The 12,500-nt window shown below is 37.1% G+C and overlaps 1 protein-coding gene across 2 annotated transcripts in view; it reads right to left on the bottom strand.

Annotated features, from left to right (window-relative positions):
- Positions 1–1,067: 1,067 nt before the first annotated feature.
- Cdc27 (cell division cycle protein 27) overlaps positions 1,068–12,500 on the bottom strand; it is a 20,279-nt gene continuing 8,846 nt past the window's right edge. Inside the window, exons 3-14 of one of the 2 annotated variants that reach the window (XM_043017511.2) lie at positions 12,136–12,283; positions 10,747–11,587; positions 10,278–10,439; positions 8,309–8,525; positions 7,880–8,060; positions 7,451–7,562; positions 7,190–7,303; positions 6,484–6,611; positions 6,198–6,315; positions 5,116–5,319; positions 4,633–4,801; positions 1,068–2,614 (exon numbers count right to left, since the gene is read on the bottom strand). In XM_043017511.2, coding sequence (XP_042873445.1) covers positions 2,508–2,614; positions 4,633–4,801; positions 5,116–5,319; positions 6,198–6,315; positions 6,484–6,611; positions 7,190–7,303; positions 7,451–7,562; positions 7,880–8,060; positions 8,309–8,525; positions 10,278–10,439; positions 10,747–11,587; positions 12,136–12,283 — 2,501 coding nt within the window. In that variant the 3' untranslated portion in view covers positions 1,068–2,507. Of the gene's footprint in view, positions 2,615–4,620; positions 4,802–5,115; positions 5,320–6,197; positions 6,316–6,483; positions 6,612–7,189; positions 7,304–7,450; positions 7,563–7,879; positions 8,061–8,308; positions 8,526–10,277; positions 10,440–10,746; positions 11,588–12,135; positions 12,284–12,500 lie in introns of both variants that reach the window. The other variant, XM_043017510.2, reaches the window with a different exon arrangement.

Here is a 12,500-nt window from a genome sequence, read left to right as displayed (position 1 = left end):
GAAATACAAGTATTTCCGATGAAGACTATTGGTGAAAGGCATCAGATACCTCTCTTGTCTTAAGATATTTAGTCACGTTCATACCCTTCTCCTACAAATGAAGATAAGGCAAGAGACAATTGCAATTATGTGGCTTGTCTGATATTGGCAAGTTAAGTCATTGACGCCGGGTGACATATCACGTAATGGAAATATTTCGCTCCCGCCAGGTGACTTCCTATTACATCATGATCTCTCCCTCAAAAAGTACATTTTAGATCATTGTATATGTACGTAATCACAGGAGATCCATTTGCATAAGCACATTTTTATTCACTTGTGTAAATAATTTATATAAATACAAAAACCTCCTGTTTTCACCCCATAGAAGCTGGCAGATGAAAAGTGCTCATAGAGATATAAAGCAGCATTGCGCAGGGAGAGGTCTCATGTTTGTTATCTAGCTGGCGGGAGCGGCATTACACAAATACAAGCCTCGGCATGAATGAGTTAAAAAGGCCCAATGATCAAGGGCTTAAAATTTTTGTTCAATAGATATGCATGTGCAGTGTCAAAATATCTGTGTATGCAAAAAATATACAATATAATATGAAAACTACAATAATAGGGTGATGTAAAAGAGTAAGTGAATGTGTGTGTGTGTGTGTGTGTGTGTGTGTGAGAAGCATCCTCTTTTTTTTTTCTTTATTTTGTTTGCTTTTCTGTATAATTCTCAACAAAGGTTTAGCATGTGCACCATCGGAATTCAGATGCAAATCTTATCAATATCATTATATGTACTGCAATATATATTTCAGCAATGACTTTGTGTTGCATATACAACTCAGCAGTAGGATCTTTCAACAGGGATTATCATCATTAATAGCATGAACACAAAGGACTCTATCCCTTCTTTCAGATTCACCGTTTTCCATGTATTAGAGGAGGCAGAATGCATTCATTCAACTCAACTTAAAAACTACACTGATCAAAACTCTCATTCAATAAATAGTACAAAAAAATATATTTCAACAAAGCATAACAAAGGAGGAAAGAAGAATAAAAAGGAAAGGAAAGTGAAAGCAAACTCCCAGAGGATATTTAATGACAAACTGCCAGCAACAAAACATCTTTGCATACTGAATATAATCAGTAGTTTTAGTTAAGTTTGCAAACCTGAACTTCTTTTGCTGGCACAAGCCAATTCTTCAGTTTTCCACCATCAGATGGTCATAAATTAAAAGAGGAGATCAACTTTTGTTATGTATGCACATGTGTTTTTTTTTTCTCCTGTTGGCTTGTAATTTTATTTTGTATCAATAACACATTGTAATTAAATTCTATCTAATAGAGAATGTGCACATACATTGCCTCACACAGTTGATTTTATGTGGCTTTTTGCTTTAATTCATATGATATTTTTAAAGAGACTAGGTAAACAGAAATGCATTATTGCTTTAAGACTTTCAAAAATTCACATCTTAGGTATTTTGTGTAAATGTCAATCAAACAGAATAAAAATTATATATGAATGCAATATTTTACAACTTAATTACAGCTATTATAGAATATGGGTTTTCTCCTACAAATAATGATGACAAATCAAATATTTTTTTCCTTTTATGAATAAAAAATCCTTAAATTACTTGGTGTTATGTCAAACAAATAAATACAGAAAAAATTGAGTTCATTCATACAATGATATGAGAAAATGTACAGATCATACAGATTGCCTCTTTTTAATTTACTAAAGATAATAACTAAATGACTCTCCAGAAATTCCTTTTCTTAATTTATCTAAAGAATAATTCTTTCTCTTTCGGTACATTCTAGCCTTTAGAATATTTATATGATTCATTTACCTGCCATCCCTGTAAACCTATATTGTGCTGACTAGTAGTAAAAGGCAAGAAACTTAAAGAGTCATCCATCCATCTCATTTGAATAAGAGAAATTTAGTGAAAGAAACAAAATAAGAAGAATTTTACATCAGAGCAACCATACAAATCACCAATGAAAATCTTTGCTTAAAAAAGAAATCTACCTTTTTTTTTTTTGTCTTTCTAGAAACCCAACTAAGAAAAAAAAATATTCATTTGGAAGAACATACTGTAATCTTTTCTCTCTTATTATTATTATTATTTTTTTTTACTTTTTTTTCCCACTTGTTTTACACATTTACAAATTTGTATGAAGAATGCCTATCACACCTCCTCCAATGACATGTCCACTGCAAACTCACTGAAATTCAGACTGGTTCTGATACTCACAATAAACCAGGCACTAAAAACTGTAGCAGATGATTTCACTGTTCTTAACTTCTAGAGTTCCTTATAAATATTCCAATGGTTTACCTATATTATCTTTTATAAGTGTTCTCATCTTCTTCTAACAGAGATACAATGTCAAAATGATTTATATAACTTTTTCTTTACAGCATCCTCTCTAGCATAGGAAAAAAAATCATCAATCCTTTTTACAACGCTTCAAAACTTGTATAGAATATCTGACGCCTAAAAATGCCGTTATTATAAGCTGTCGTCACTTAAACTCTCCATGTTTGGCAATTGCTGTGGTTCTAGTATAAGGGATTCCTGGGAAGATTCTGCGGGGGCCAAAGAGCTGGCTTCACTGCCTGAAAAGGGAAAGAAATGTGTTAAAGGTAAGAGTTCCGTGCTTCTGGCTCCAGTAAATACACAAGAGCGGTTGTCTATACATTTATTTGAAGATATGTGCAGCAACTCTTTAGATGCCTTCTTGTATGGCCATGAATATTTTACCTACCAATGTTCTTAATCATTTAGCTGGCTTCAACTTGAGCCACAGGTGTGTGTGTGTGTTATATATATGTGTGTGTGTGTGTGTGTGTGTGTGTGTGTGTGTGTGTGTGTGTGTGTGTGTGTGTGTGTGTGTATATACATATACATATACATATACATATACATATACATATACATATACATATACATATACATATACATATACATATACATATACATATACATATACATATACATACACATACATACATACATAAGCATACGTGTATATATATATATATATATATATATATATATATATATATATATATATATATATATATATATATATACATACATACATATACACACACACACACACACACATACCAACTGTAAGTGTTATGAATTACAATATTGGTGATTAAGAGCATACCATTACTTCTACTTCAAATGAACACTTTTTGCCCTCACTATCAACCCACAGCATCTAGGGGACATTAACCTGCTGGCCAACAGACCCTGGTGCAAATGGTGAGAAATTTCACCAAGGGGGGGACTGACAGGGACATACCAACACAAGCTAATTGAGATGGTGAACCAGTGCAGTGGCTGAAATGTGTCCGTCCCTATGGTTGCTTTATGCTGTGGTACTCAAAGATGTAAGCACAGGTTACCTTCCTTTCCCCATTTTTTTGTTTTACTTTTGTTAAGGATGATTTTTCACACTTGTTAACGAAAAGTAAAGCCAAAGAACAAAAAATATAAAGCTAATTTTTGTCCTCCCATAAAACTAATACTTCCATCAGACAGTACAGATCATAATGAGCTGATATGGACTATATAATACAATAGACTGCCATTGAAAGGCAGTTGCTCGAGCAACTACCAAGGCATAAAAATCCAGGCCTACATAGTAAGTAAAAGATAGAGTAACTTCTATTGTCACTGTACCTAGAATTCCAGATCATCCTTACCCTCCATCAGATGTGGGTTAATTAATATTGTCTTTATCCCTAACTTACTTTAAGTATGCTTGTGTATCTTTGATTAACCGACGGAAATGCACTTTATTGGCGAAGAACATATTGCAATATTGATTGCAACATGCAATGAAAAATATAGGAACGGGAGGGAACGGGGAGGTTTGTTGCTGCACCACGGGTTGTGCACCGTCGTCATTGGGTTAAGGGTCAAATGTATAATATCACAATAAATGTAATGATGCTCCTCCTTCATGCCTAAGACAACTCATTTACATGAAAACTATATCTAAACAAAATGGCATTGCCAACAGAACATAATCTTACTTTTAACCCATTCCCGACAGGGGTATTTTGGCTCTAAATGGCCGAAATGCCAGGACATTCAAACGCATAAGCCTAACGCGTCGGAATTCTCGGCAAGCGCTGTGCGTCTGCTCACCCGGCACGCCGGGCTGGACAAAATAACTTGTCCCCGTTGCCTGGCCCAAAAACCACTAGACGTGATATCTTGTCACCCATTGTTAACAGGTTAAAAGATTACACCATCTTATGAACAATGACAACTGATAATATATATATAATTTAGCCTAAAAACTGAATAGTTAATAACTTCATTTGAAACCCTGAGGGGAAGACACAAATGCTATAGGAAGGCAAACTCTACTATTTGTCTAAATCTTACACTCAAAACCAAATTGCAAGTAAGATATTTTTATCATTTCTAAATACACCCGACACACAAGCCTGCCCTTAAACAGAAAAAGAAGTTGCTATAATTACTAATGCGAAATGTCGGAAGTCACTAGCCACCATGCATGCCCATCTACATCGTAACATACACTACCATCTACTTCACTTAAGAGTAAGTTAAAAGAAAACAAATGATTGATACGGACTTAGGAACCCACCATTATCATGGGGGTTGTTGTTGGTGGTGTCCTCGTCATCTACGGGGAAACGGTTGATGGCTGGGTCAATGGCTTCCTTGAACTGATTATTGGCACCTTTGGGATCAAGGTCCATGGCCCACGAGAAGTTCATTAATGCGAGGTGGGTCTGGCCCAACTTTTTGTGCACCTGTAGGGATAAGTCGGCTGTGAGAGATGGCACGACGAAAGCTCAAGATGGCCTACAATGTTTGTCGAAATTGTATTTATTTGTTAGGAGTCAATAAGCAATGCAAATAACCATATTAATGAATGGCATAAACTTTTTGTTATGATAATCCAACATTAAACTATGCACTTCTCTGCAACTGCTTTTAACATCTTTTTAAAACCCTTAATATTGACTGACAGTAGCCAAGTCGTTCTGTTCTTTCTCCAAAACATTAGGTTACTTTCTTTACCATTTCTGCTGGCTAATAACACACTCTGAAATTTCCTCCTTACCTTCCCTAGCAGGAAATAGACATTAGATTCTTTAGGAACAATCTCCTTAAGCTGATTCAGCTCTGCGAGGGCTTCTTGATGGCGGTCCGTTGCGTGCAATATAGATGCTCTGTGATATTTACAAAGTGGGTTGCGGGGTTCTACGGCTAGTGCACGGTTCAGCGTTGCAAGTGCTGCACTACTCTTCTGAAGGGCATGCTCCACCTAGTAAAAGGGGAAAGAGAAAGGTTTTAATCTTTGCATGTTATTAGGTCATTTGGAAATTCTGTTTACTAACTTCAGAGTAGTTTATGCATGCTGGTAAACTGTTCTTCATTTTAGGTCCTGAATGCAAAATAGTTTTATTTTCCATAAAGACATAAATGGGGAAGGAGAAAAAGGAGACAGAAAAGGTCAATAAGGAGAAAGAAAGGAAATGAAAGTGGAAGAGGAAGTGGGAGTGTGATGAGGATGAGGAGGGAGTACGGGAAGAAGGAAGAGGAAGGGGAGAGGGTAGAAGAGAGGGGGGAGGATGAAGAGTAGGAGGAGAGGGAGGATGAAGAGGAGAAGGAGGAGATGAGGGAGGATGAAGAAGAAGAGGAGGAGAGGGAGGATGAAGAGGAAGAGGAGGAGAGGGAGGATGAAGAGGAAGAGGAAGAGAGGGAGGATGAAGAGGAAGAGGAAGAGAGGGAGGATGAAGAGGAAGAGGAAGAGGAAGAGAGGGAAGATGAAGAGGAAGAGAGGGAGGATGAAGAGGAAGAGGAAGAGAGGGAGGATGAAGAGGAAGAGGAAGAGAGGGAGGATGAAGAGGAAGAGGAAGAGAGGGAGGATGAAGAGGAAGAGGAGGAGTGGGGGGATGAAGAGGAAGAGGAGGAGAGGGAGGATGACAAGGAGAAAGAGAGGGACAAAGAAGATGAGGAGGAGGAGAGGGAGGATGAAGAGGGGAAAGAGAGGGAGGATGAAGAAGAAACTGAGATCAGAAGGAGAAAAGGGAGGATGAGGAAAGACAGGATGAAGAAGAAACTGAGATAAGAAGAGAAAAATGAAATAAGGAAAAGAGAAAGACTGTAAAAACAAGGAAACACCATAACATGGTTACTCACCACAGCCACATGGCACATGAGAACGGAACTGTGCGGGTGAATTCCAAGTGCTTTCTTGAAATGAGACTCTGCTTGAGCAAACCTTTCTTGCTTGAACAGAACTAAACCAATACCATACCTGTGAATTTGAAAGGAGTTAATACCCTTCCTATAAATAATAACATTAACTTTCATTATATTACAAATGAATGAAAAAAATTCCATCAAAAGCTTGGTAATTAAATGGTGATCACAAGGTCCATCTTAGGGCACAGATAGCATGACTGTGAGACTAACTCCCACTCACCATGCGTTGTAGTGTCGAGGGTCTATCCTGACAGCGCTTCTGTAGCAACTCAGAGCCTTGTCCAACTCTTCTGTCGCTATGTGCTCATGACCCAACAAAGTGTAGGCATATGCAAAGTTTGGATCAACCTGAGTGGGGAGGAAAAAGGAAACTTAAGTGATGTTATGGAACAACTGTGAACATACACTTCATCTCTTTTACCTTTTCTTCTAACAAGTCACTGGCATGTTTATCAATTTGATATGTTTCGAAATTATCTTCCTGAATTAAAGGTTATCATCTTATAATATAATACTGTACACTGGCAACCTTCCATGTTACTATTTCTGCTAAACTCATTTAGTGTACTCCTAAAACAAAAGTCTAATTTAGACTTGGGACTTCCCAAAAGTCACTCAGTATCCCAGTCACTTCTTCCCGACTTGCAATTCAGCCTTGCATTAAACATTGCAAATGTTTGCCAACCTCCAGAGTGTTTGTGCTTTCGTGGCAAGTTCTTCCAAATGCACACAGCAACAAAATGCCATGGTAACTTCCTCAAAGGAAAGCTTTCAAGCAAAATAATATGATGGAAATCTACCTTCAAGCAAGCTCAAGTGGATGGAAATAGGCAACATGGCATGTATAAATAAAATAACAAAAGTAATTCCTATACCTTTTCACACTCTATACAAACTGTTCTCCATCTAACACTCCCTCTCCTTACCTGAATGGCTCTTGAGAAAAATCTAATTGCTGCTTCATGTTCCTTCTGGAGAGAGAAGCAGTTCCCAGTTGTGCACCAGGCTTGGGGACATTCTCTATCTTCCTCTATCAGGTCCTGAAAGAAAAGAAGGGATATTTCTCCATTTTTTTTTTTTATAATTTTCTTTCTTTTCTTAAAAAAAAGAAAGAAGGAAAGATAATTCTCCTACACAAAGATATGCGACCTTCCAATATGTTAAAGGACTATTTGAAAAATTGTTACCTGAGCAAGCGCTGACAGCTGGACTTCTTTCTGCAAATGCCACAGTGCCGTACTATAATATTCCATAATATGCAGACGGTGCGGTTCTCTTTCTCTTACTTCACTGAAATATCTGAAATGAACCAAAAATAATGAGTATTTCTTCCAACATCTCTTGTTCTTAATGATCATAAAAAATATTAAATTCACTATCTAAAAGCAATAACTTAGTTTTTCAAACTCTGGTTTAATTTTGGTCACAAAATAATGTACAACAATACTGACACAGCCAACCATTCAACCATATATCCAACTACTACAAGAAAAATAAAAAAACAAACCACCACGCAAATATATATCTCACGAGGATAATTAATCAAATCTTCCAATCACACAGTAATGAGTAAGAAACCTACAGTTTATTGTTAGCATATACATGATCTTACTCACTTTACAGCCTGTTGGTAATTGTTCATCTCAAAATGTGCCTTGCCGATGTGTGACAAGACCCAGCCTGTGCGGTAGTGTTGTGTGGGGAGGGCGGTTAGTAACTCTATAGCTCGGGCACAGTTGTATTGTGCTAACTGCTGATATGCTGCACCCATATCCCGAAGGAGTGACATCAAGCCCTCTGTTCGAAATGGTAAAAAAAAAGAAAAGAAATGATAAAATAAAAATGTGATTATTAATACTATTCAAATTGATATATGAGTGTATGATTTTAAATGATACCTAAATTCAATACCGAATCAATGATCATTCTCAATTGATGAATATAATCATGCATTACCAAAATATTCCAACCTTCACAGCTAAATCAATGGATATTGTCAATAACACTGTGACCATAGCGCACACCAAAGCATATTTCCAACGTACCAGCAGACTGCTTCTGTATAGTGTGTGCTTGTTGCGCGAGATTCTGTGGAGTGGTTGGCTTTTCCGAGAGCGATTTATCCGAGGGTGAGATGATGTCCTGGTTCTCACTCTTGTTCTTTTCATTGAGCTCTGACAAGCTGGACTGACTTTTAGAGGATCTAGTTTTGGCTTTCCGAGCGGGAGATTTTGGTGCTACGAAGCGACTCTTGTTGTTCTCCTGAAGATAAAAATAAAAAATTTAGCAGATAGTGTATAAATGTAATTGTAATTAGTCTGTAAACATCAAGATATCATAGCAAAAGGCATTTCATTTTACTAATAGGAGAGATAATTGGTTATGATCCTTTAACTTTGTGGATCACATAAATTAGCCCACTTTTTCCTGAACACTATAGAGTATAACACAAACGTCATTAGCAAAGTAAAACCATGAAGATTATCACATTTTTGCTGATATTGAAAAAAGAAAGAAAGAAAGAAAGAAAGAAAAAAGTGGTCTTGATATTTAAAATGTATAACAATATTCTCACCTTCACACACACTTTTGACATTCATTCTCAACTTTAATTTCATACATACAAAGAAATTTTCTTTATATATTTTTAAAAAGTCACATACAACCAAAGCTCATATATCCAAGAACATAACTTTAATATGAGACTTGCAAATGCTCTGCAGAAGCTCAAATAAAATCAATTCTGACACACAAACTGCTCAAACTACCTTTAGCTAAGGTGGGGATGTTTTCTCAAACCAAAAGCTCATCATAAAGGATACCTATGACTTTAAAAAGATTGCAAAGGTACCTAGATTCGACTACATATTTCTCAAGTCACTTTTTATCACAGCCTTCTACAGACCAATCTACTTATATAACTTGCACAATCTTCACAAATTTCTTTCATCCCAGAGAACACATCCTAGGGATATCAATTTCCCAGACATATATGGGATTCCCACTTCCCCTTCTGTCCACTGGATATGCTATCCTGACGAATCATGTCCACAGAAAACAGACATCTCTACTCTATCATCCTGGCATTAAAAAGAATGAAACTGAGTGGAACAGACTGAATGTAATAAAAACATTGGTTGCTTCAGAATCAAGTACAATCTGTCCATGATCTTAGGTTGACCAGACAGATAGACATAAATAGGGATGGACTAATATAACTCTACTCCAAAGTCAACTATAATGTAACCAAAAAAAGATAGCCAAGATCTTTTTCTCTTTCACAAGAGACCCTCACTCACTCTGTCTCAAAACAGGTATATCCTCATAAACATTATCCACACTACAATTAACATATACATAAAAGGTAAACTTTTAAAAATATATTTTTTCTGGCTCTCTAACGAATCACATGAATGATACTAGATAATACCCATGAGACTTTATAATTGCTTGCACATAAACAACACACCAGAAAACAACAAAAAAGGCAGAATAAGAACACATTGCCAAATATCTTGCAAATACCACAAAAAAAAAGAGAAAAAAAGGAAAAAGAAAAATGATAAGAAAGAAAAGGAAAAACAAAGAGAAAAGGAAAGAAAAAAAAGAAGAGGAAGATGGAAAAAGAAAGAAAGAAAGAATAGAGAAAACTCAAAGACGACAACAAACATAACCACACCTTAACACACAGCTCTCGCCTGTATTCACTCACAAAAAATTCATGAGACACCCAACATGCCACAAAGTCTGTATCCACCAATACCATCACTCAACATGAGGACTAAAAGAATGCAGAAACTACTGAAAGTCCTACAAAACCAAGTCTATGAAACTAAGAGTCCTTGCCTCCATCCACAGAGCCAGTAGTTTCCCTTTACCCTCCATCAAAACCACAAATCCTTGCACTTCATTTATTCCTTTAACAACTGATTATGTCTCTCTCAAACTGCCAATCCATAAATACAGACCAACCTCAAAAAAACTCCCACTTACACAAGAAACACTCAAGCTTACCTTAACGGAGTTGCTGTTACCGAAGAGTCTGGATGACCTGCGGACATTGGGGTTTGGCTGCCCAGTTGGGGGGCTTTGGAAGTTGCTGTTATTCCCGGCTGGGGCAAACACCGCCGGCTTATTTAAAACCAAGGGAGAGTCTTTTGTTGTTCTACATAATATCTGAAATTGGAAAAAATAGTTAGTGATACAAGTAAATGATGACATTCAGTGAGAAAGTAAAAAAGTCTCCCCCCAAATAAATGAATAAATCATTATTTTTTTATTATATCTATTTCTCACAGATTAATACACTTAAACATTTTCAAATTATTGTTTGTAAACTATTGAAAAAGAAGATATTTTGTCTACATATGAACAAAAGGTATGTAAGATATAGTCACAAGTGCCTTTTACTCCAATTCTGTTTAAAACTATCTCGAAGTTAAAAAAAATTATCCCCAAATTCTTAAATTTCATGGAGACTTACCCTTTTACTTATTGGTGGAGGAACTTTGGTGTTTGGTTCAGTCTCTAGCTGGGAAAGGGTGAGTGGTGAAGGCGTAAGGAAGGCCACAGAACTGTTAAGAGGCGACTGCTCGCTGTCACCAACGGGGCTGGTGACGTCCAGAGGTAGTACCCCAAAGCTGGGGGTCATGGGGCTCACCGACCATGGTCCTCCCAACATGCTCTTAATTCTTACAAACTTTTTCTTTTTTGGGGCCTGAAAGACTCCATCGCCACTGTCGCCACCACCTCTATCCTGTACAGGTGTGACCATCACAGCCACAGGAGTATTCTGAGACGAGATGGGTACTGGCGTACTCATGTTACTTAGGCTCTGTACTGGTGTATTAACAATGGGTAATAAATTATTGGGAGTGTTCTGCACAGGAGTTGGAATGTGAGTCTGCTGAACACCTTCAGACGGGGTATTAACTGATACACTATTTAACGTATTATTGGTGACTCCTGAGTCCGAGTTGACACTGACATTGTTTGCAGGATTGGCACTGTTAACTAAAGTTAGCACCGTGTTACCGTGACAATTTGAAAAAGTTTCTAACGAGTCCAACCTGAAAACTTTTGAGGGATCTATCTTGTCCCCTTGATCACAGAGTGCAACAAATGACTGCCATAAAAATGGATTGAGCTTCAATGATCTCTTGAATGCCTCTCCTGCTCTTAAAAGTCTTTCCGTTCTGGCGCATATTAGTCCTAGGAGTTGCAGGGCAAAGCAAGCCAGGTCTCCATACTCAGTGGCCAGTTCATCCACCGTCTTGGGATGGAGAACGCTGCCCCCTGTCAGGACAGTCTCTGCCTCCTCCAACCTGTGTCGAAAAGCAAGATCCTTATAAATAAACACTTTCTGATTTATTTTCATTTCAATCAATTATTAGAACATTCAGTTCAGTATCATGCATTCAAGCTGCATAATAGTAGAAAAGATTTGTGACAGCTTAACCCCTACTGAATGTGCAAACTAAATTTAGTTCAGCTTAGTTGAGCAACCTGTACTGATATTTCATGGGAAGTAAAAAAAGAACTAATATTTTCACATCTCATAATGTAGATCTTGATCTGTAGATTTCATATATATATAATCCTTTTTCTTTTTTTATGCAGATCAGAGTAATCAAAAGCTATTGCCTAGTGAATTGCAGCTTCAATTAATAGGAGTTAATAGGGACATTTGAATTTCAACAATGACACCCAACTTTTTGTCTGTAATGGTATGCATGAACAACATAATCATTGACTTAAGAAATATTATGCCACAAGAAAAAAACTAAACCTCGAGAGAAAAAGATATATAGAACAATACATACATAAATGATCACAGATAATTCACTCATTACTCGTCGCTATGAGAACTTACTTTCCGAGGTCGAAGCAACATCTGGCCATAAGAAACCTGAGTTGCGGTGTGCGTGTGCCGTGGGTGTGGAGGACAGAGTATGCTCTACCTGGCTTCCCCGACCGGTAGTAGGATGTTGCCACCAGGTGCAGCGCCTCATCCGAGTCCACTGGAAGTAAGAGCAAAGCAATGGCAAAGGTGCAAATGTGGAAGGAATGAAAGCGCAGAAACACAATACAAATATCCACATACATATCGCTCCATCTATAGATATATCAATGTGTGTGTATAAGTGTGTGTGAGCAAGTGTGTGAGTTTGTATCTTTATGTAAATATCTATATGCATTTATTCATATATATACATCTATATATCTATATATACATAT

The sequence above is a fragment of the Penaeus japonicus genome, unplaced genomic scaffold (genome assembly GCF_977035675.1).
Source record: "Penaeus japonicus unplaced genomic scaffold, GWHDUDI00000001_assembly GWHDUDI00000040, whole genome shotgun sequence".
Lineage (NCBI taxonomy): Eukaryota > Metazoa > Arthropoda > Malacostraca > Decapoda > Penaeidae > Penaeus > Penaeus japonicus.
The sequence above is the reverse complement of the archived record's forward strand: the minus strand, read 5'-3'. Positions and strand labels throughout refer to the sequence as shown.